Source organism: Saimiri boliviensis, chromosome 13, assembly GCF_048565385.1.
Source record: "Saimiri boliviensis isolate mSaiBol1 chromosome 13, mSaiBol1.pri, whole genome shotgun sequence".
Classification (NCBI taxonomy): domain Eukaryota; kingdom Metazoa; phylum Chordata; class Mammalia; order Primates; family Cebidae; genus Saimiri; species Saimiri boliviensis.
In genome coordinates this window covers 10118468-10143681 of record NC_133461.1, presented here as the reverse complement: position 1 = coordinate 10143681, position 25214 = coordinate 10118468, and the positions used below count along the sequence as shown (strand labels likewise).

The 25214-nt window shown below is 35.8% G+C and overlaps 1 protein-coding gene across 1 annotated transcript in view; it reads left to right on the top strand.

Annotated features, from left to right (window-relative positions):
* The window catches only part of DOK6 (docking protein 6), a 456281-nt gene that overhangs the window by 193270 nt on the left and 237797 nt on the right, over positions 1-25214 (top strand). The window contains exon 3 of the mRNA XM_003926000.4: positions 14109-14223. Coding sequence (XP_003926049.1) covers positions 14109-14223 — 115 coding nt within the window. The remainder of the gene's footprint in view (positions 1-14108; positions 14224-25214) is intronic.

The following is a 25214-nucleotide window of genomic DNA, read 5'->3' as shown; positions in this document are numbered from 1 at the left end:
TTGAGAGCAGATCCTTAATCTAGGGAACTGGGGGCTTTGAGACAGTGAAATTACTTGTTTTGATCATAAGTGTTTAATATATCTACTTAGAATATTGTGACATAAATTGATCTCCTAAAGAAATGGTTGAATTTCTCCCATACAATATGAAGGCAAACAAGGCTTTTTCCCCTTTAATTTAGAAATGGACACAGGAAGAGAAAGAAAGATGATAAATTTTTGCTTTAAAATGCAACTATTTCCCCATAGTTCTTCTTTTCTATTTTTTTGAATCAAATTAATCCTATTTAGATATCAAGCATACTATAATATTAAAATGTAACTGGATTTTCAGTAGCCTGGAATTCTCTAATTTTTAAAAATTCTTTTATAAAAGATTTTCCTGCGTATACTGGACATTGCCTTCCTATTTGATAATCTCCCATGCTTGAAGCTATTGTGATATTCTCCTAGTCCTAAAGCTGGTTTGCCCAACTCTCCGAAAGTCGGCCAAAAGAAGTCAACTTTTTAATGTTTCATTTCAGTTCCATCTTCCAAGCAAACTGATGTGGTCAGTCCCACCATTATCCCAAATAACTCTATTTTTTATACAGTTCAAATACTAACAATAATTGGGATACAGTTTTAGTTTTCTTTTGCTCCATAATAAATCGTCACAAACTCGGGGGGTTGAGAAATGCCCATTTTTTGGTTCACAGTTCTGGGGTCAAAAGCCTGATTCAGCCTGTCTCAGGGTTTCATAAGGCGGAGGTCAAGGTGTCAGGTGGACTGAGTTCTCATCTATGGCTGTAGAGAAAAATCTGCTTTGAAGCCCCTTCTGTTGTTGGCAGAATTCAGTTCCTTGTAGCTCTAGGGCTGACTCCCTGTTTCCTTGCTGGCTGTCAAGAGCAAATTGCTCTCAGCAACTAGAGGCTGCAGCAATCTGTAACTCTCTTCCTCTCCAGGCCAGCAGGGCATGTCAAATCATTCTTGTGCTTTGGATCTCTGACTTCTGTTTCAGTGACCAACTGGAGAAAACTCTGCTTTTAGAAAGCTTCCATGATGAAGCCAGGCATGCCTGGGGAATCTTCCTTTCATTTTTGGTTTTATTATTATTTTCAATTGACACATAATAATTGTACATATTTTTGGTATACAATGTGATATTTTGATACATATATATGAAGTATAATGTTCAAATCAGGGTAATTCACATATTCATCACTTCAAACATTGATTTTTCTTTGTGTTGAGAACATTAACAATCTGCTCTTCTAGCTATTTGAAAATATATAATATATTGCTGTTAATATATAGTCACCATATGGTGCCAGAACTCTAGAACTTATTCCTCCTATCTAGCTATAATTTTATACCTTTTAAAAAGCAATTTCTCATTATCCTCCTTATGCTGACCCTTTCCAGCCTCTAATAACAATTCTATTCTTCTTTATGAGCTCAACTTTGTAGCTTCTACATTGCAGTGAGAACATGTTGTACTCATCTTTCTGTGCCTGACTTATTTCGCTTAATGTCCTCCAAGCTCATCCATGTTACTACAAATGACAGATTTTCATTCTTAATAAATTGGGAATTATTTTTCCTAATGTCTTGTTTATGGTTGAATAGTATTCTATCGTGTATATATAGCATATTTTCTTTACCCATTCATTTGTGGATGGACCTGGGAACCATTCTTTCTTAAACAGTGTCATTCGACATAATTTAGGGCATGCACAGCAGGGGTTGAGGCATCTTGGAGGATGTTTTGGAATCCTGTCCACCATCAATACCCATTTGACATCCTTGCAGGGCCCAGTGTTTGGTAACTTGTTTGTGGCTCATCACTCATGCCTTCTCAGCCCTGGGACAATGCTTTCTGTAATTTATGGAAAGGTACTGGTAACAGTGCAGTTCTCCTCACAAAACTCAAAACATATGTAAATGCTTACACTGTCATTTAGGCTATTTGTTTAAGGAAGCAGGGAGTATCACTTTAAAGTTCTGTGTTGTGATGTAACCCTAGTGGCTACCATTCCAGTCCTACTTTAGCTTTCATATGGGAAGGAATTTTAAAAATTAAGAGATCCACAATTCTCCTCATGGACTGTAGGAGGTATACACCTATAGGCATCATATTTTCAGTGAAACATGATACCACTTTGGCAATTCAGGCTTGGGATGTAATTTAATTAGTCGCTAACTCAATATCTATTTGTGACACATCACTTCCTTTACCATCTCTACTAAGAGACTGAAAAAGCAGAATGATCCCTTTTTTATACTTCCTACAGGTAGGGAGGTATATTTCGTGAGTTAAAGTCTGATAGAAGCTATCAATAGGGTTTTATGTTTTCCGATATGGCCAGTAGTGTTCCTTATTCTTTTTTCTGAATTGAAATCTTGATGGCTGGACATGTAACAGTCATTTTACGGCCATGAGGAAACAAGCATATGAGAAATGCTGAGAAACGGACAGTACGATGGGCCTGACATGCTGCCTCCTAACAGCATCAAACTGCTGAACCAACACCAGTAACTACCTACTTCAGAGTTCTGATGTGAAAAAAAAAGTCCTGTTTGTTTAAATTCGTCCTCGGAGGACACTTTTTTTTTTTAATTTATTTTATTTTATTGCATTTTAGGTTTTGGGGTACATGTGAAGAACAGGCACGATCGTTGCATAGGTACACACGCGGCAGTGTGGTTTGCTGCCTTCCTCCCCCTCACCTTTATCTGGCATTTCTCCCCATGCTCTCTCTCCCCAACTCCCCACCCCCCGCTGTCCCTCCCCTATCAGCTGGTAAAAAATTTACACTTTGCAGACCATGAGTCTTTGTTGGAGCTTAAACTCTCTCTTGGTATACATGAAACAGCCACAGACAACATTTGCTTACCTCAGGTCTCAAACATTGACAATTGGGTTTTCATTTAAGGCTGTATAAATTTCTAGCTGAATTTGTGAAAGTGTAAATAAACCTGAATATTATTAAATATACCGAGATGCCGTTTTGGCAGTTAACTTGTAGGTCTCACCTAGGGTTGGTCTCTTAAGTTTAGGAAAGGAAACTTTCCTAGCCTTTCCGTAACAAAGAACTGATATATATTGATGACCATACAAATACTCTTTTTCATTTTCCTTCCTGCCTCTTGGCTTCCCTCCTTCTTTCCCTCCCTTTCTTCCTCCCTCCCTCCTTCTTTCCTTCCATCCATCCATCTCTCTTCCTTTATTTTTCTAGTGTGGTAGAGCTTAGTTGCACAGGGTAAGTTAAACATATTACCTAGTTAATGGATGCTGTCATCAGTGGTTTCTATATTTGACTGATCTATTTTATTCCTATTCCTTAATCCCATTCATCTTTCCATCTCTGTAGACAATCCTTACAGTGAGTTTGATGGAAAGTTTGTATTTGTATAATTTGTACTATTGATTTCTTGTATACTTCATTGTTAATTCACGTACCTGCTATTATGTTATAATCCTTATACTATTTCTTATTTTTACTCAATTTGCATTATGGTTTTTAAGATCTATTCACATTTCTGTGTTTATTTTGCCAGTTGCTTCTAACTGCTGCATGATATTCTATAGTTTGCCTTTACTATATTTTACGTTTCCACTTTTCCTAGTGATAGAAACTAGATTATTAGCAGCTTCTCATTATTTCGAACAGTCCTGTAATTAAGATTTTGTATCGTCTCCTGTGACTCACTCTGAGACACTTCTGGGAATATATATAAGGAATGAGATAATTGTGTTAAAGATATGTAGATACTTACACAAGTCCTACAGATGGCTTTCCAGAATGGCAGCTCATTCTGCAGATTCACCTGGCACAGAAGGAGCTCTCTATTCTCACATTCTAATTGATGCTTACCCTCATGCATTAACTGTTCCAAATCTGATGGGTGTAAAGTCATGGTGAACAGTGTTTCGACATGTATTTTTAATTCTTAATGAGTTTGAGTTATTATTCAGATGCCTGGTTGCTTTCGGGTTTTATTAATCCAGGAACTAATTGCCTGATAATATCATCTGTCTTGATTTTTACTGGCGTTTCTACATTTTTTCTTGCTGCTTTATAAGGTTTACTTCTTGCTTTTAAGCACTAGACTCAGTTTAGTTTTACACATTGGAAATAACTTCTCATCTGTATTATCTGTCATTAACTTTGTGTATAGCATCCTCCATTAAACAGAAATCTGAAAATTTGATGTACTCAAAATTTTCATGGATTGAGCTGCCATATAGTTTTCTTTAAGAAATACTTTCCCATCCCACACACCACAAAGATACCGTCATAGGCCAGGCATGGTAAAGCACATCCGTAATCCAGCGCTTCAAGAGGCAGAAGCAGCAGAATTGATTGAGGCCAGGAATTCATGACTAGCTGGGCAGCATAGTGATATTCCATCTATTAAAAAAAAAAAATAGCCAGGTGGGTGGTGTGTCCCTGTGGTCTCAACTACTTGGAAGGCTGAGGTGGGAGTCACCTGAGCCTAGAGTTCAAGGCTGCATGCAGTGAACTATGATGGCACCACTGCACTCCAGCCTGATGACAGAGCAAGACCCTGTCTCAAAAAAAAAAAAAAAAGCATTATCTTAAATATTATTTAATTGGCCTTAAAGATTTACCTTTAATATTTTGCTTTTTCGTGTCCAAATTTGTATATTGATTTGGAAATTCCATTTTTTAATACTTAGTCATTTTTCATAAGCCCATTTATTAAACCTTGTATCCTTTCAATTGCTGTTATAGCATATATTTTACGTGCGCACGCACACACACACACACACACACACACACACACACACGCACGTACATGTGTCTCCGAGTTCCCCATTCTGTCTTATAAACTGTCTACTTCTTTGTTCTTATGCTGCTATCAGGCCATTTGTTGTAAATTACCATGGCATCACACTATATTTAACATTTAGTAAGGCAAGTGTTCCCTAAACACTCATAAGGCTCTTATTGTTTCAAGTTATCTTAGCAATTTGTCTAAGAACCTAGAACGTCCCTCCTTTTATTTCGTTTATCTTTTAAGGTTTACGTTTCTTTCAAATAAAATCCCTAGATACTTTATAGTTTGTCTTGTTATTCTGAATGCATTGTTCTATTTTATTTTCTAACTCGTAATTACTGGTCCAGAGAAGTCCTGTTTGTTTTTAAGCTCTATATGTATCTGACAATATTACTGAATGCTTTCATCATTTCTAGTAGTTTTTCTTTTGACTCTCTTAATGCTATGTCAGTGATCAGACTATGAAAATACAGGTAGTTTTAATTCTGCTTTCCTCAACTCTTTTCTCCTCCTCTTCCTTCTTGTCCAGGGCCTTCATTACACTGAGGCCCTGATGGAGAGCATCTCTTCCATGTTTCCAGTAATATATGGGATGTGTCTAATGCCAACTTTTGATGTGTAACCTTTTAACTAAAGAAAATATTTTCCCAAATGGTGTTGAACTTTATCAGTGAAGTCATTGTTTCAGTCTGCTGAGAAAATCATGTGATGTTTGTCATTTAGTCTAGCAATTTTAAGAAATATGTTCGCCGGGCACGGTGGCTCAAGCCTGTAATCCCAGCACTTTGGGAGGCCGAGGCGGGTGGATCACGAGGTCGAGAGATCGAGACCATCCTGGTCAACATGGTGAAACCCCGTCTCTACTAAAAATACAAAAAACTAGCTGGGTGTGGTGGTGCGTGCCTGTAATCCCAGCTACTCGGGAGGCTGAGGCAGGAGAATTGCCTGAACCCAGGAGGCGGAGGCTGCGGTGAGCCGAGATCGCGCCATTGCACTCCAGCCTGGGTAACAAGAGCGAAACTCTGTCTCAAAAAAAAAAAAAAAAAAAGAAATATGTTCATAGATTTTCTGATGTTAACTAAACTCTTACTCCTGGGGTCAACTCAATTTGCACTTTGGGATTTTTATTATTAAGTAAAATGCCACCATATAATTTTAAATTAATTTCCAAATTTATGACATAATTGTACATAAACAATTGTATATATTTAATAATTGTACATAATAATTTTACAGACATCACAGCGTGATGTTTCCTTGCAGGTGTACATAGCAGACAACATGATCATATGTATAGAAAACTCTAAAAACTCCATCAAAATACTGTTAAAACAGCATCAAATGAACTTAGTAAAGTTATCACCATATAATTTTTAAATATTTTTCATATCTGTGTTTTCTTCTTATTTATTTTTTTTAATCAGGGTTGTTGTTGTTGTTGTTGTTCTTTAGTTTTTGTTTGTTTTTTGAGACAGAGTCTCACGCTGTCACCCCAGCTGGAATGCAGTGTTGCAGCCACCACCCACTGCAACCTCTGCTTCCTGGGTTCGAGTGATTCCTTACTCTCCTGCCTCAGCCACTCGAGTAACTGAGATTACAGGCACGGCCACTAGCCCAGCTAATTTTTGTATTTTTCAGTAGAGATGGGTTTTTCGCCATGTTGTCCAGGCTGATTTCGGACTTCTGACCTTAAGCAGTCCACCCACTTCGGCCTCCAAAAGTGCTGGGATTACAGGCGTGAGCCACCGCACCCAGACCATATCTGGCTTTTGCATTAATACTAAACCAGACTCAAGTAGCTAAGCAGCTTCTGCTTTGTTTTTCTGGACTATCTTAGAGATTAATTCACTGTCCCTTAAAAATTTGATAAACTCAATTATGAAACCATCTGGAAATGGGCTTTTGGAAAATGAATATATCATTTTACTTAAGTTTTCTATTTTTTTTTCTGCTGATAATTTTGATATTTTGTATTTTCTTAGATATACAAGCTTCTAATTGATGTTTTTGGTTAATTAATATATAGTTGTTTAGAAGCTTTCCACTACTATTTTGGATTTTTCTTTGTTCAGTTTCCCCTTTTAATCCTGTACTTGATTTATTCCTATCTCCTTTCATCTCGCTTGCCAGAGGTCTCTTTTATTAATCATTTCAAATGGAGCTTTTGTTGAGATGGTTTTTTTTCATTTCATTGATTTCTGCCCTTATCATTATTATGTCTTTCTTTATGGAAAATCTCTGTCGCTTTTTTTTTTAATCACATTTCAGCTGAATGTCTAAATTCTTTGTTGTCAACCTGTTTCATTCATTAAAAGTATTTTTAAAGTTATATATTTTCTTGAAGTTTAACATATACTGTTTACTTTCTGTTAAAATCAACATATTTTGTAATTTAACTTTTAATTTCCTTTTAACGCATGTTCTTGAGAGTTATGTTATTTTTATGTATGTAGAATATTTAATTATATTACAAATTTTAATTCTATTATGACCATAGGATATAATTTGTATAATTTTGTTCTTTCGAATTTACTGACTTTCTATCACCATCTTTTCAGTTTTGTTTGCTGTTGATAGTACATGTGTGCATATAGGTCCACACAGAGAATATAAAATAGCTTAACTATATTTTTATTTCAGATAACTTTCATATCTTTGCTTATGAGATAGATAGGTTTACTGCTTAACTTCCTTGTCAGATAATTTTGTCACCTGTGATTAAATTTAATTTGTCTTTTATTTTCCATTGGACTATATAATATACTGGACAAAAGTCAGTGTTCTTCCAAAACCAGTTAGGATTGGGTGTAGGGATACACTTTACTGCTTTTTAACAGAAGTCAGTGTTCTTCCAAAACCAGTTAGGATTGGGTGTAGGGATACACTTTACTGCTTTTTAACAAAAGTCAGTGTTCTTCCAAAACCAGTTAGGATTGGGTGTAGGGATACACTTTACTGCTTTTTAGATTATATTTATCTATATAATCTTGTCTAAGAACTAAGTTTAATGGTTGTCCATGATTTGAACTTGAATGCCGTTCATAGACTGATACTTTGTCATCACATGCAAGCAGTTTCTCTTAAGCTTTTCCATTCTTATTTCTACTTAGAACCTAGCTTGTGACACTTTTAAAAGTTGATGTGTGTCAGCAATCTGTCCTTAATCATAGCACTGTATCTTTTGAACAGCTGCAACAATATTTTTAAGGCAATGATCTCTCAAGCTGTTGCCAGTTTTTTCATGCCACCAGAACTTGATCTTTCTATATTTTCTGTCTTGTATATAATGGTAGGTCAGCAATCCTGGCCAACTCATGGTAGTCTTTCCCAGCTGTCAGATTTGTGCAGTAAACAGCAAACTTTTTTATTAAATGAGTAAACAATCCTGTTTTGATTCCAGTAATGCCAACCAAAAGCAGTTACAGAAACCACAGCTAGCATAATGACTTGCTTAAATATTAGCCACGCATTTTCTAGAGATGCTTATAAAAATCACCAAGTCTATGATGATAGACCATGGAAGTATGAAATATAAGGAGCTTTTTGACAAAGAAATGTTTTATCTGTTTGAAGAGGGCGACCTGGAGACTCCTCATAATTTTATTACAGGGAAGAGTGGGCCCTCTGACTGTCTTCTCCAGGGCATTCAGTCTAGCATTTCAGGTTGACAGCAGCCCCTCTGTCTATTTTGCTCCCTGCTAATGTGCTCAAAGCAGAAAATAAAATAAAATAAAATAAAATAACTATAACTGGCTACAAAGAGCAGAGCAAGCCATGTCCTCTGAAACACTTAGGACTTTCCATCTGAACCTTTGAATGACCTCTCCTGAAGGTGCGTGACCTCAGACCCTACTGGCTGCTTCCCCAGCTGAGAGGAGGTAGCCCCAGAAACCTTATGAAGAGCTCCCCAGCTCAGTAGTGGGTCAGCTGTGCTGCTTGCTGCAGCCCGCCTCAAATAGCAGTAAATTATTTTTCCAAAGAGAGGCTTTGTGCTTTGCTGCCTTTTCCCTGCATTTCCCCACCCCCGGGACCCTGATATTGACAGAGCTCATTGACAAAGAGCTCTTGCCCAAATGGACCTCCACCTCCCACAGGCTGCCCGTCAATCACCTGCCCAGCCTCTGGGGGAAGCCCATTAGAGAACCGTGTGGACTTTTTAGTAATCAAAAATAAATAAGTAAACAAAAAAAAAAAAAGCATATTTAATGCCTTCAGGAGACACTGGATAGACAGAGATGTATCCCTTGCTTTTAGAAAAACAAATACCTTATTTGAGAAATGGGGTTATATAGAAAATTTCTGTGGTTGTCCTTCTATTTTATGTTCATGTAATAACTGACTCTAATACAGATAGTACTGCTTATCTTTTTATAATCCTGTGTCATTGTATCAATTGGGGCTGGCCACACAAGTACCAAAAACTTGGTCGCTTAAAACCACAGAAATTTATTCCCCTACAGTTCGGTGCCAAAAGTCACAAATCAAGGTGTCTGCAGGGCCACACTCTCCCAAAGCTTCTGAGGGAGTGTCCTTGCTTTCCTTTTTCAGCACCTGGTGGTTCCAGATCTTCCTTGGTTAGCGCAGCGTAACTTCTATCTTGGCCTCCATATTCTCAGGGCCATCTGTCTGAGTCTTTGTCTCAAATCTCCCTCTGCTCTTCTCTTATAAAGATACCTGTCATTAAATTTAAGGCATACACTAAATTCAGAATGATGTCCCCTCAAGGTTCTTAGTTATATCTACAAAGACCCTTTTTCCAAATAAGGGCACATACACAGGTTCTAGGGATTAGGATTGGACATACCTTCTTAGGGGCTCCTGGGCAACGCATTACAATAATCAAGAGATTTAAGTTTGTTCATCTCCTAAGTAAAGCCATAGTAGCTGTATAGTATCTGATAATATTTGTATAGTAAAATTGCAGCTCTTAGAGTAAGAGTGATGTTGTAACTGACTGAGTGGTTTTGTGAATTTTTGTTTTTGGAGTAAGTGGAGCATATTATTAGACATGCTAAATTTAAACACACACACACACACACACACACACACACACACACACACACAGAGGAGAAGTGCAAAGATTTTCTGCTTTACTGCCTATACTTCTATATACTGATTTTCTGCATTTCTCAGACTTGAATATAGATTCTCTGTTTTATAATAGACAATCTCAAAATAAGTTAGGCATAATAAAGTGATGAGGCTTTTCTTGGCTTCTTATCATCATCCCTGCAATTTGAGTAACTTTTGTAGTTGAGTTTTTCCCTGTAATAACTTCTTGTTTAGCTGATACTTGCCATTGGTAAAACATATGACTTTCAGAGTAACAGCTATTGCATGAATTGGTGGAAAGTGTACTAGCCTGAGAACTAAGAAATTTGATCCTTATTCTCTCTCTGACAAACTATGCGGTAGAAAGCCAAATTAGGATAGCCATTTTGCCATTTGTAAAATGAGGCAAGGTCTGCTCTCAGTTTGCTTTATCAGTTAGAAATTTTGGAGGGTGCAAATAACAGAAACCCAACTTAAACAAGTTTCAAACGTGCATTATTACATTTTACAGCAGAAAAAGAAAGTGGCTTCAAGGTTGCTTGATTCAGTAACTCTTGCTAAACAATTACAATTAAGGAGATGTACTTTTTTTCTTCTATCTGTGTTCTTCCATTCTTAGGATTGCCTCGGAAAACAGCAGCTGCAGAATTTCTTAGTTCTGACATTCAGACAGGGCAGCACCACTAGAGAAAAAGGCTGGTTTTTATCATGAAACCACCATCAGATCAGAAAGCATGTATCAGAAGCCACTAGGAGACTTCTATTCGTATCACATTAACCACACTTGTTTTTTTTTGTTTGTTTGTTTTTTTGTTTTTTGTTTTGTTTTGTTTTGTTTTTGTTTTTGTTTTTTTTTGAGACAGAGTCTTGCTCTTTTGCCAGGCTGGAGTCTAGTGGCGCAATCTTGGCTCACTGCCACCTCCACCTCCCAGGTTCAGCGATTCTCCTGCACCTCCCAGGTTCAGCGATTCTCCTGCCGCAGCCTCCCAAGTGGCTGGGACTACAGGTGCATGCCACCACACCCAGAAGATTTTTGTATTCTTAGTAAAGATGGGGTTTCACCATGTTGGCCAGGATGGTCTCAATCTCTTGACCTCATGATCCAACCTCGGGCTCCCAAACTGCTGGGATTACAGTCATGAGCCACCGTGCCCGGCCCATATTCCCTTTTCTAAACTAATCACAAGCAAGGAGACTTTACTCTTGGAATAATGAGTTGTACCTAGATATTAGGGCTGAGAGACTCCCAGCAGGACATACAGGCTGCTTTTTGGAGGGGCAGATAACGGAACCAAATCAGATTCTGGTAAGAATGAAGGAACTGGAGCTGGATGCTGAGTAGACAGTGGAGTATTACAGTAAATTCCAATTTTAATATAATTATATCCATAATTACTCATTTTTAGATGATGCATTTTATAATGCGGTTTATGCTGAAGATGTAAAAGACGAGGCTTGTAATTATTAATAATGAACATATGGAATAGTAATGTGTGGGCCATGGGAGAATTGTGTCAGAGCACATGTCTGCCACAGGTAGCTTAAAGAATGAATTAAATTGATTTCTTCCATTGTATACCTTCATTTCTATCAGTAACAAGAGGCAAATATGAGGAAGCAGCTACTGGAAAATTGATGTGAATTTAGTTGAAAAAAAGCAATAGTAAAATTTCTATGCAAATTTCATCATCCAGATATTGAAGTATATAATGTATAAGGTAATACAAATATTTAAATTATTATTATGAAAGTGAAGGACTCAAACATAGAGAGATTAACCAGTATTTATTGTAATAGTGGAAAATGCAGTAAAATATTTATTTTCTTTTCTTAACTCGAAAATAAATATTTTCCATCCTAATAAAGTGAAGTGTTATTAAATTTGCTCCTAAAAGGTACTATTTTACTCTCAAAAGTAAAATCTTTGACTTAATTAAAACAACCATAGAAGATTAGCAAAGCACCAGAATCAATAAGAATTATTAGATTAGTATGAAAGAATAGTAAAATTTATGTTCTAATTCATTTGAATCTACTTGAAAAAATCTAGAAAATAATTTCACTTTTCAAAAGATGGGCTTAAAAAAGAATGTTAGTGTTTTAATGGACAGACAATCTAATCTCAGTTGTGATGCAAGCTGAAAAGAGGCACATTAAACCTAATAATAATTATAGTAAATGTGGGGTTTTGCCTATTTATGTTTGTAGTAAATAGTGTAAATGCAACTTTGAGTAAGAGCTTCATTGAGTGGTAATATTCCACTCAGTTTGCATAGTTAGGCTAAAAGAAAAGATGCATAAAATAAATAGCATGATGCTTTTAAATTGCACAGTTAAATATAATTTATATATTCCAAATGTTACTAAGCATGCAAATAAAATAACTGAAAAACTTGGGCTTAACTGTAGAAAATATCACTATGTCCTTAAGCCCATAACATATACCTCAACTTAAATGGTAGTAATGGCAGAACAAGTAAAATCTAATTAGCCTTTTTGAACTACAATTGAAGCAGAGTTCCTCTCTGATATTTGTTCTTCTATTTATAATTTCTAAAGTTTCTAAATATGCCCTCCCTCTCACACATATACTCCAAGAGAATAAACCCTATTCTTCAGTCTTTTCTTCTCCCATAGGCTATGGAAGGAATAATCACTTCATAAATGTCTCATAGTCTTCACAGTGAACAGTACACTGTCAAAACCCACCCTCTCTGCACACACACGTGTCTACAAATGACCACAGATGTGCTATGAGTATTTATTTTGGGATTGTAAATAAATTTTTGCAAGTAGGTGGATTCACAAATATAGAAATCACAAATAATGAACAACTGTAACTTTAAAAAATACCTGATGAATTGAGTGATTTTCCTTCACAAGTAACTTTCAGATAATTCTCTGTAGTCTCCATTTCCACAGATGCACTTGCTTATCTCCATCCACATTATAGATTCCTTGCCTGTGATTTTTAGGGTGTTTTTGTGTTTTTATTGAGGATATTAGTCTAGTTTACACAGTGTAATGTTAAATACCGATATAAATGCTTGCTAAGTACTTACCACATTTAATGTTAACGATAATAAAGTATTATTTCCTTAGGAAAATACATCCTAAGGAATATTACATAAATATATTTGTTACATTTGTATTATATATTATTTATTATATAATATCCAAATATGTAAATATGCCTGTGTTTAGTTATGTTTATAAAAATATTAACCAGCAAAATAGCCTTGAAAGCTAGTTATATCCTGTGAAAATTTTACATTTGGAGAGGAGAAATTAAAGAATAGTCAAAAGGTAATAAATTTATTGTAAGATATCATGTAATTATAGGTGTAATATCATTGGTTGCCATTTAAAAAGGATATTAATTTGCTGTTTATTATGCTAGTTAATCCCTTCTCGTTTCTGTTAACAATATGAGTCCAGAAATAAGTAATCATATAAAAAGAAAAAATTCAGCACATCAAAAATATTTTTTAAAACTAACTAATTGAATATTATTGCAGTGTTGTGTTTGCAGAGTTGTTGAGGAAATACACATTTCTTTCTGTTGACTGTGGGGGAAAATTAAAGGTGCACAAGTTGTAGCAGAAGAACTTGTACCAATAGAGAGTCAACATCCAAAATACATAAGGTTACTAATATTTATTAATTACCCAATAAAATAAAGAGTCATTAACCTGGGTGCATAAATCTTGGATAGCCTTTGGTGGGAGAAGTGGTATACGGGTGTGTGAACACTATAAGCATTTTTCTGGAGAGCAAGTCCATTGCTCTAAAGTGTAACTTCGGGGCAGTGGAGCTGCTCTCCGTTCTGTTTGCTGACAGGCGTGTGTCAGTTGCCTCAGGACCACAGTCCTACTGGACACTTGCATGATAGGTGAGAATTAAAAGAGGGGACATGTTAAATACAATCAATATTCAGCACATGCTTAATGAGAATCTTCTGTATACCACAACTGCTATTATTTGCCAGGCATATACCTTTAACAAAAGCACAAAGTCCGTGGAACCCTTCTACATAATGTGTAGTCCATTTCAAAATGCTCCAAACAATATAGTCTGTGACCAAAGTTAAGAGCATAATAGAAGACATTTTGTTTTGTTCTTTACTGGTTTTGGCTGAAGTCAATTCAAAATGAGGACAAATATCCAGTGGAAGTTCATGTAAGACTGTGATAACTTATCATTTTGTTTCAGCACTCCAACATAGAGCATACATACTTTACACTAAGTTTAAAATATTTTTTTCTTTCAAGGTAACTGAACTGCACAATATCAAAAATATAACCAGACTGCCCCGAGAGACAAAAAAGCATGCAGTGGCAATTATCTTTCACGATGAAACATCGAAGACATTTGCCTGCGAATCGGGTAAGTGGTTATTGGCATTCTAGCCCTTGAGGAAACTGAGCTGCTTTTGAGACAGTGGCCCAGACGGATTAAGATACACTATTGAACAGGATGGCCTACTGTAATGAGAATGTGCTGTAGGAGACTTCATTCAGAAGCTCAATGGACTGATTTCTACAGATGTGTGGCTGCTTGTTGTTACATGTCTGTGTCTGGATTTGGTTCTCAGGTGGTCTGCATGTTGGGGTTTCCATTCAAGCTTTGAGAATTAAGTAAACACTACCTGGCAGGTGTTGTTCGGGTGAGTGCATGACCAATATTCTGGTTCTTGCACCATGTGTCTCTAGGCATTTGGAAGGGCAGGAATCAGGGTGCTGTGCAAAAGTGTGGCAGAGCACAGCTCAAGTCCTCATACACTGCAAAACAGACTTTGAGCAATTTGCTGCTTTCATGGATTCTCAGTACTGCAAGTAAATACGTTTCAGATTGAATTTTAGCATCCCAGTTCATAAAGCACTCTGACATTATTGAGACACAAAGCAGTTTATAGTTTGAACTTGCAGTATTTTTCATGTTGGAATCTCTGTGGTGTGTAATATATAAGTTGGCTTATCGCTTTTTAAAGATTTTGCTCAATGAAACAGTACATTCGTTTTATAATGGATGTTAGCAAAAAGTACTAAAGGTTTGCAAGATGTGAACTTAAATTAATGATTAGGTCTTTAAGAGAAATTTTGTTCAGTATTTTTTAAAAGGAAAATGGTGCTTCTAGTTTTGTATAGTTTGTTTATGGTTATTATTAATACCAGGTTATATTATTCTAAAACTGATATTATCTCTTTACCTAACTGAGATTGCTCACATCTCCTCACCTACCTTTTCTTAGTATGGCTAAACTGAACCGGAATTTATCTCTTGTTCCTCTTTTCTGGCATGTCTTTATGCATCTGTCCTGGCATATTTCTTTTCACTTGCCATCTAACCTCATTTCATCATTTAAAATTGACATTTTGGAGTTGCACAGAAGCCTGTTAATTGATATAAATTCCCATTTTGTAATACACCCTTTCCCAACCTTGCTGGTATAATATATTATTATCCAATTATTTTTCTGCCTTCCTGTCTGCTATCTTGAAGCTGTTAAACCACTTTATTTTTCTTGGGGCTCTTAATCTCTTGTATTAAAACAAGTATTTAAAAAAAAAGTAAAAGGTAATGTTTCCGATTTAAATTTCTAATTTTTCCTATTACTTTACATTTTCAAATTGTAGTGAGTAGTATTGTGAATGTGTAGGAAATAATGGAGCCCATTAATTTGGAAGAAAACAATATTTAGTTATATTTCTTTACGTGAAAATCTTATTTATATTGTGTTTGGAAAGATATTAACCTAAAATTCATGTTTAGTTAATAACTTATTCAGTATATTGCTTCTTTCAATCTGATTACAATCTTGAATCCCATATTAGAGTTGAAAAACATTTAATGCAATTTTATATATTTATGCAGATGGCTTTGCTGATTTACATCAGTATAATTTACTATCCATTTAACTTTCTATTGGTTTTAAACTAGGCTTGAGCATGTTATAAAGCTTACAAGACTATAGCTTTTTAAATTCTATATTCTAGGAAGTTGGAGAAAATATATATTCCTAAAATTTTGTCTAAATATCTTTGCTGCTCCATGACTCTTCTCTGCCTCTGACTCTTATCCTGGTATCACCTGAATGTCCTCTCCCTCACACATCGCAGAACACATACCAATGGCCCAATGGAAAGCAAAGCTCTGACTTACGTTCTGATACTTAGAGCATTTTAATGGAAAAGGTGTATTATTTGAATAGTACATTTGAGTTCTATGTTCCCATCATCTCAAGTTTTTGGTTTATAAATGCCAGTCTCTATAACATATTGATATTGATATATTAATTCAAAAACTCATGTATACATAACTAAAATTCAGCAGTACTTGTGTTTATATGGTATCTAGAAATTCTGAAGTATGATTTGTTGAACTTTGTTGATCTATGCACAACAGAGGACCAGGGTGTTCAAGACAGTAAGTGTAAGAGCAGTGCCCCCCCCCCCACACACCAGGTGCTAGAGTCAGAGCACCTCATCTTTACACAAGGCTCAGTGCAAACAAAACATTCTCCCCACTGGGTTGGCTTAACCAAAGCATTTAAATTTTTATTTAAACGCCATAAAGATGGAGGATTTTAAAATAAAACTCCCAAGTACACCAAGCATCCAGATCTTTTCCTGGTTTTTAGTAACAGGCACCAGGAATTCTTGGAGAAATGGCTGATTCTAGGACTGGGGCATAAAATACACAAGAGGAGCTGAGAGCATCTTGTAGTGCCAGAAAGTAAGGAAGTATCACAAAATGCTGCTTTATGTCAAAGGGATACGGGAGTTCCCAGTGGCCAAAGATGGAACAATTTGAGCAATCAAGTAGCAAAGGATTATAACCCAATTTATAAATGAATATTTCTGAGTCCATGCTTTAGCAATGGTTGATGAATAAATACATAGGAGAATATAGACAAATACCATGTTCAGAAAATTACAAATAATTTGTGTAAGGTGAAACATGACTCCCTGTGCCTTAAGTGGGGGCTGTTCATGGTGACTTCCTCCCTAGGAGAATTGTACAGAAGGAGGTGGTAGAAAACAACTTTAGGGGGAGAAAACTAACAGACACGACTTCAGCCAGGTGACCAAGGCGAACAGCGACAATGACAAATCATGTTGATAGAATATTCCTCAGAACTTTCAAGGTCATCACAAACAAGGAAAGCCTGGGAAACTGTCCCAAACAAGAGGGAGCTAAGAAGGCATGGTGAATAAATGTAATGTGGTATCTTGGATGGGATCTTGAAACTAAAAAAGGACATGAAGTAAAACTAAGGAAAACTTAATAAATTATGATTAGTAAAACTTTGACAAATTACTAATTGGGGAAACTAGGTAGAGGCGATATAGAAAGTCAGTATTATCTTTGCCGTATTTTTTTAAATCTAAAACTATTCCAAAATGAGATGTTTACTGCTAAAGAATAATGTGGAAGTGAATAAAAATATATCAGTGAACTAGAGTAGATTCAAGTAAGATAGAAATCTAGTGCATTTTCCAGGATATATTAAAAATTAGTGAAGAAAAATTGTATCTTACAATAACTTGTGTTTACAAAACTAAACTCTTACGCTATCCTAGTACAGAATGCTTTCAGAATGATGAAGTAATATGCATTATTTCTTAACAGTGGAAATAACAATACTAAAATCATTGCCACTGTGCAGTGGCTTAATTGGAAATGTTAGATGCTTACCTAGTGGCATGAACAATAATGAAGAACCAGACTTAAAGTTGTATTGTGAGATTTCCATTTTTCAATATAGGTGATTCAGCAGAAGGCTGAGCCTACCACATGTTCTTTCAGTGAACTGACCACTCCCTTCAAGGTCATTTTAGAAAACTGTTTTATGGTTTACTTTGCAATAATTATCCAGGCCCTGCTTGGTTTCCTCTGAAATGCTGCTGCGTGCACTTACCACACATTTGTAGGACAAATGCACAGATTACAAGATGCCTTACCTTTTGACACTAATTTCACGTTGCAAAAACCTACCCCTGCAGCCCATAAGCCTGCAATTCTGCCGGCCTGCTTTACAGAGTGCCCTGTGGACATTTGTTACCAGTGTATAGATCATGTAAAACCTATACCAGAATCTGCTACTCTGATTATAACCATCACAGCTATTGCTACCATGTTAGTCTCTTCCATAGATTTCTAGATAGCTTAAGATATAGACATCTGTGGAAAACTTTACTCAGTTCTTGTTGAGCCAAAAAGTTGAAATTAAGATGCAGGTATTTGTGAAGAATAAGTTTAGGGAAGCTATTTTGGAAATTAAGTTATTATACAATTTATCCTCAGTGAAAAACATTTATAAAGAAATAGGATTGTAATTTTATTTTAACTAGGAAAATTTCAAAATATAAGCATCAAACTTGGGTCACTAATAGCATTCTTAATTGAAGCTGACAAGTAGTGGTCTCAATAAATCACAGTGAGACTTTGAATCCATAATTTAAACTGAACACTGTAATTATTTTTAATATAAGCAGATAATTTCTGTATTTCTGACTTTGAACTTTCCCATTATCAATTACCAGTGGGGAAAAATGGCTTACTTGGCATACTAATTAAGGAACTACGATTAACCATACAAGACTAAGTTCTATTCTGTTTTTTTTTTTTTTTTTTTTTTTAATTTTTGGAACAAATAGAAACCTCTTGCTGACAAAGACTGTTTCTTCTCATGTCTGAATTTCACACATGTGTGTGAAATTTCAAGGTTTTTTAATACTGGTTTTATAGTTCATGTAAGATTTTTGGGAAGTGAAGGGCTCTTGATTCAGGTAAAATGGTCTTAACTTTCCAGAGAAGAATTTCCTGACAACATGGCTGAAGTTAGATACAAATGTTAAAATAGAAGAATGCTTTTATTTGAATTTTTAGCAAATAGTTCCAACTACTTTAAATATGACCTACTTGAAAGTATTTTTTTTAACACTACTTTTTATGTGTAGATAGAAGCCTGCTTGAAGCTAGTCAAGTGTTTGAGAAATAATGGCAAAATTGCCTCAACTTCATGACACATGCTGATGGGGATTTAAAAAAAGAGAGCTTGAAATTCATAAACAAGAAATAGTATTACTTTTTCATGTAAATTATTTTTAGATAGATGTTAAGATACAGTGCTTTATATCCGTTAATAAAATTTTATTTTCCAAGAAAATGCTGTGTCAAGCAGATATTGTATAAATTATTAGATACTCAAAGGAATTACCAAGTGATAAGAAGAAATCCATTTTCATTTTGTTTGTATAAATTTGGGGGTACAAGTGCAGCTTTGTTATATGGATACATTGTGCAGTGGTGAAGTCTGAAGAAATCCACTTTCTAAATTTTAATAAGAGTGTTGCTTTTCCTTATCTGAGAGCGTATCTGTAACACTGCCTCAGGATAGGAAATTTCAAAAAATCCTTTCGTTTTATGAGACACGTGTTAGGAGATCCTTTTTTTGTGTATTTCAGAATCAGCTGATAACCAAGTCATTTCGCAACATTCAGGGAGTATTTGTCATTTTTAAAAGCTCAAACATACAAAATGATACAGAAAAAGCAACAGTAGTTCTACTGAAACCTTTCTATAGTTCTGCAATAAGAATAGGAAATGCATTAGTGCAAAAAGTGCTCCCTGCAGCCCTGTGAACTGTCCTGTCCCTTTAACCAAAGAAGAAACAGACATACTTTGAATCTCAGTGCATGCTGTTGACAACTAGGGCACCGCACAAGTTTTCACCTGAGTCCTGATGCTAATTACCAAACATACATTCACTTAACACAGATGACAGCCATATGCTGTCTTTTCCTTGAGGTCTTTCTTTAAGCACAAATTATTACTAAGTCTAGGATAAAAGTTTAAAACATCACTTTTTTTCTGGTAGATGACTTGAAAAATGAAATGTAACAACAATAAAAGGTAGTATAATTTTCAGTACTCAAGAAAGTTAATCCTGCTAATAATCTAAAAAATAAAATATGTCATTTGTCACAGAAGAAGTATTTGACAATATTGAAAGACATGAATGATAAAAATTATGAGAAAAGAAAGAATAGGTGGGAACTGCCTCAACTTGATAAAGAACATCTGCAGAAACCTATGGCTACATCACACTTAAGATAAAAACTGATGCTTTCTCCGTAGACTGGGAACAAGGAAAGCTTTCCTGTTCTCCTCCATGCTGTGCAGGACAGTAAAGGAAGCTCTGCTATCACAGTAAGGCAAGGAAGAGAAATAAAAGACACACAGTTTGGAAAGCAATGAATAAAACTGCCCATTTTTTGAAGGCAACATAATTGTCTATAGTTTAAAGATCCCGAAGAATTCTAAAGTTATATGGAAGGAGAGACAACTCTCAAAAAATACATATAAAAGGAACAAACTTCAACAAAATAATGGCCACTTATGACAAGCCCACAGCTAATATCATAATCCATGACGAAAAACTGCAGGCTTTTTCTCAAAGATCTGGTACAAGGAAAGGATGTGCAGCCTTGCCAGTTCTATTAAACATAGCACTGGAAATCCTACCCAGAGGAATCAGAAAAGGAAACAAAGGACATCCACATCAGAATTACCTCTGTTGGCAGATGACATGATCCTATGTGGAGAAAACCCTAAGACTCTATTTAAAAACTGTTAGGATAAATAAATTAATTCAGTTAAGATACAGAATACGAGATCAACATACAAAAATCAGTAGTATTTATTCGCACTAACAACATACAACTCAAAATGAATTATTTCTTATTTTATTTTTTTGAAATGGAGTCTTGCTTTGTTGCCCAGGCTGGAGTGCAGTGGCACGAGCTCGGCTCACTGCAACCTCTGCCCTTGGGTTCCAGCAATTCTCTGCCTCAGCCTTCTTCAAAAAGGAAATGTTTTAAAATAAGCCTATCTATCTACAATTGCATTAAAAAAGAATAAAATACTTAGGAATAAATTTAACCAAGGAGGTAATAACTCCATACAGAGAAAACAATCAAACACTGATGATTTCATGTGTTACTTTCATGGATTCTAGCAGATGACAAAAAGACTCCTGGCTCAGAGGAAAAGAATTTTTTTTTTCCTAAGTCTCAAAGAGGCAACGTGATTAGCCCAGATGGATACCCACACAGACAGTGGTTTTGTGTCACAGTAGCAGATCCCGGAACCAGAAACTAGGCCCTTTTTGAACAAGCAGCACACACTGCAACAAGCAGCAAACAAGCCAAGCCCCTTACCTCCCGGGAGTGACCAGCTACCTGTTAGTCACACTTGATCTACTTTGTTGCCTTTGTGACTCCGCAGAGAAACACAGTATCAGAGTGCAGAGAGGCACTGCAGTCTAACATTACTGTCAGTTCTAACATTTCATTGGGAGAGGAATGGGCCCAGAGCCCCCATGCTGCTAGCTGGGTGTACCCAACTGTTGGTGTTTCATGTTTGAAATTTTACTTTGTTTTTGTTTTAACATTGGGATCCTGCCCATCGTTTGCTATTTATTCATTAATTAATGTTTATTGAGCACCCTTTATGTGCCAAGCACTGTTCAATGCCCTGGCATGGATTAAAGATTTTAAAAATGATTAAAAGTCAATTACTCTTAAAAAAAAAACAGTGATATCAGGATTTTCATATCTGAATTCTACTTAAAAGCCAATAATGCCTTTTTAAATATTTGAAACTACTAAAACTCATAAAAAAGGAATATGATCTATTTTATGAAGCCAGCATAGTAACATCTGGTATTATTCTGTTTTAATATATTTTTAACTTTAACTTTAAAAATTAACAAAAAGCTACAGCAATATACCATAGCAGCAAAAGGTAAATATTCAGGAGGGATTTAATTAGAGGGGTACTATATAAAGGAAAATAACAAGTCTTATTTAAAAACATAAAACAGATTATTTCCTTGGATATAAAAACATAATATTAAATTATAAACTTCTCCCATATTAACAGTGCATTTTAGTATAGTTCCTACTTGGCTGTCAACAAAATTTTACTTTTGGAGTGGGGAAAATTATTTAAAATTTATATGGTATAATATCTAGGAATAAACAAAGACAATATGTTAAAGTCTAAAAAGAATTTAAAGAAAATTCAGAAAACTGTATGTGTAACCTAGGGATTGGAGACATCTCCTTTATAGAGATAAATGCTCCCAAACTATAAGACACAAGGACTGATGTATCTGAGCCTAAGGATGCAAACAGCTATCCTACAGTGAAGGATTCACAAGCACAGTTACTACACAAATTAGAGTTTTAGAGTAATAAATGCAGGTAACAGATAAAATCTGAAAAACTATAATGTGGAAAAAACTCTTATAAAGTGACCAGGAGAAAATATTAACAGTTATGCAAAGACTATGACTAAACAATTCACATTTTTATAAATACAAATGGAAAATTATTATTATACTTTAATTTCTGGGGTACACGTGCAGATCTTGCAGGATTGTTACATAGGTATACACTTGCTATGGTGGTTTGCTGCCTACACCCCACTGTCACCTACATTAGGTACTTCTCCCGATGTTATCCCTCCCTAATCGCCCCACCCCCTGAAATTCCTCCCCTAGCACCTCACCCCACAACATTCCCCATTGTGTGATACTCCCCTCCCTGTGTCTGTGTGTTACTGTTCAACAACTGCCTATGAGTGAGAACATGCAGTGTTCGGTTTTCTGTTCTTGCATCAGTTTGCTGAGAATGATGGTTTCCAGACTCATCCACGTCCCTGCAAAAGACATGAATGCATCCTTTTTTATGGCTGCATAATATTCCACGGTGCATATGTTCCACATTTTCTTTATCCAGTCTATCCTTAATGGGCATTTGGGTTGGTTCCAGGTCTTTGCTATTGTGAACAGTGCCACAGTGAACATACGTGTGCATGCATCTTTATAATAGAACAATTTATAATCCTTTGGGTATATACCCAGTAATAGGATTGCTGGGTCAAATGGTATTTTTATTTCTAGATCCTTGAGAAATCACCACACTGTTTTCCCCAATGGTTGAACTAATTTACACTCCCACCAACAGTGTAAAAGTGTTCCTATTTCTCCACATCCTCTCCAGCATCTGTTGTCTCCAGATATTTTAATGATTGCCATTCTAACTGGCGTAAGATTGTATCTCAGTGTAGTTTTGATTTGCATTTCTCTAATGACCAGTGATGACGAGCATTTGTTCATATGTTTCTTGGCTGCATAAATGTCTTCTTTTGAAAAGTATCTGTTCATATCCTTCGCCCACTTTTTGATGGGGTTGGTTTTTTCTTGTACTTTTTTTTAAGTTCTTTGTAGATTCTGGATATTAGCCCTTTGTCAGATGGGTAGCTTGCAAAAAAATTTTTCCCATTCTAATGATTGTTTCTTTTTCTGTGCAGAAGCTCTTAAGTTTAATTAGATCCCATTTGTCCACTTTGGCTTTTGTTGCGATTGCTTTTGGTGTTTTAGTCATGAAATCCTTGCCTATGCCTAAGTTCTGAATGGTATTGCCTAGGTTTTCTTCTAGAGTTTTTATGGTGTTAGATCTTATATTTGAATCTTTAATCTATCTGGAGTTAATTTTGGTATAAGGTGTAAGGAAAGGGTCCAGTTTCAGCTTTCTGTACATGGCAAGCCAGTTTTTCCAACACCATTTATTAAACAGGGAGTCCTTTCCCCATTGCTTCTTTTTGCCCTGTTTTTCAAAGATAAGATGGTTGTACATGTGTGGCATTACTTCTTAGGGAGGCCTCTGTTCTGTTCCATTGGTCTATATCTGTTTTGGTATAGACCAGTAACATGCTGTTTTGATTACTGTAGCCTTGTACTATAGTTTGAAGTCAGGTAGCATGATGCCTCCAACTTTGTTCTTTTTGCTTAGGATTATCTTGGCTATGCGGAATATTTCTTGGTTCTATATGAAGTTTAACATGGTTTTTTCTAGTTCTGTGAAGAAGATAAATGGTAGTTTCATGGGGATAGCATTTAATCTATAAATTACTTTGGGCAGTATGGCCATTTTCATGATACTGATTCTTCTTAACCATGAGCATGGAATGTTTTTCCATCTGTTTGTGTCCTCTCTTACTTCCTTGAGCAGTGGTTTGTAGTTCACCTTGAAGAGGTCCTTCACATCCTTTGTTAGTTGTAACCCTAGGTATTTTATTCTCTTTGTAGCAATCGTGAATGGGAGTTTGCTCATGATTTGGCTCTCTGTTTTTGGTGTATAGGAATGCTTGTGATTTCTGCACATTGATTTTGTATCCTGAGACTTTGCTGAAGTTGCTTATCAGTTTCAGGAGATTTTGGGCTGAGACAATGGGGTCTTCTAAATATACAATCATGTCTTCTGCAAATAGAAACAATTTGACTTCCTCTTTCCTAATTGAATACCCTTTATTTGTTTTTCTTGCCTCTGGCTAGAACTTCCAATACTATGTTGAATAGGAGTGGTGAGAGAGGTCATCTTTGTCTAGTGCCAGTTTTGAAAAGGAATGCTTCCAGTTTTGCCCATTCAGTATGATATTGGCTGTGGGTTTGTTGTAAATAGCTTTTATTATTTTGTGATAGATTCCATTGATAACTAGTTTATTTAGAGTTTTTAGCATAAAGGGCTATTGAATTCTGTCAAAGGCCTTCTCTGCATCTATTGAGATAATTATGTGGTTTTTGCCTTTGGTTCTGTTTATGTGATGGATTACGTTTATGAATTGCATATGTTGAATCGGCCTTGCAGAAATTGAATCCTTGAATAGACCAATAACAAGGTCTGAAGTTGAGGCAGCAATTAATAGCCTACCAACCCAAAAACGTGCAGGTCCAGATGGGTTCATAGCCAAATTCTACCAGATGTACAAAGAGGAACTAGTACCATTCCTTCTGAAACTATTCCAAATGATACAAAAAGAGAGAATCCTCTCTAACTCATTTTATGAGTTACAACATCATCCTGATACCAAAACCTGGCAGAGGCATAACTAAAAAAGAAAATTATGGGCCAATATCCATGATGAACATCGATGCAAAAATCTTCACTAAAATACTGGCAAGTCAAATGCAACAGCACATCAAAAAGCTTATCCATTATGATCAAGTAGGCAAAATCGTTTTTTAAGAAGACTTAAATTGTAAAATGGTTAGAGCTATAAAAATCAAAATAGGAATGCTTGTGATTTTTGCACGTTGATTTTGTATCCTGAGACTTTGCTGAAGTTGTTTATCAGTTTCAGGAGATTTTGGGCTGAGATGATGGGGTCTTCCAGATATACAATCATGTCATCTGCAAATAGAGACAATTTGATTTCCTCCTTTCCAATTTGGATACCCTTTATTTCTTTTTCTTGCCTGATTGCTCTGGCTAGAACTTCCAGTACTATATTGAATAGGAGTGGTG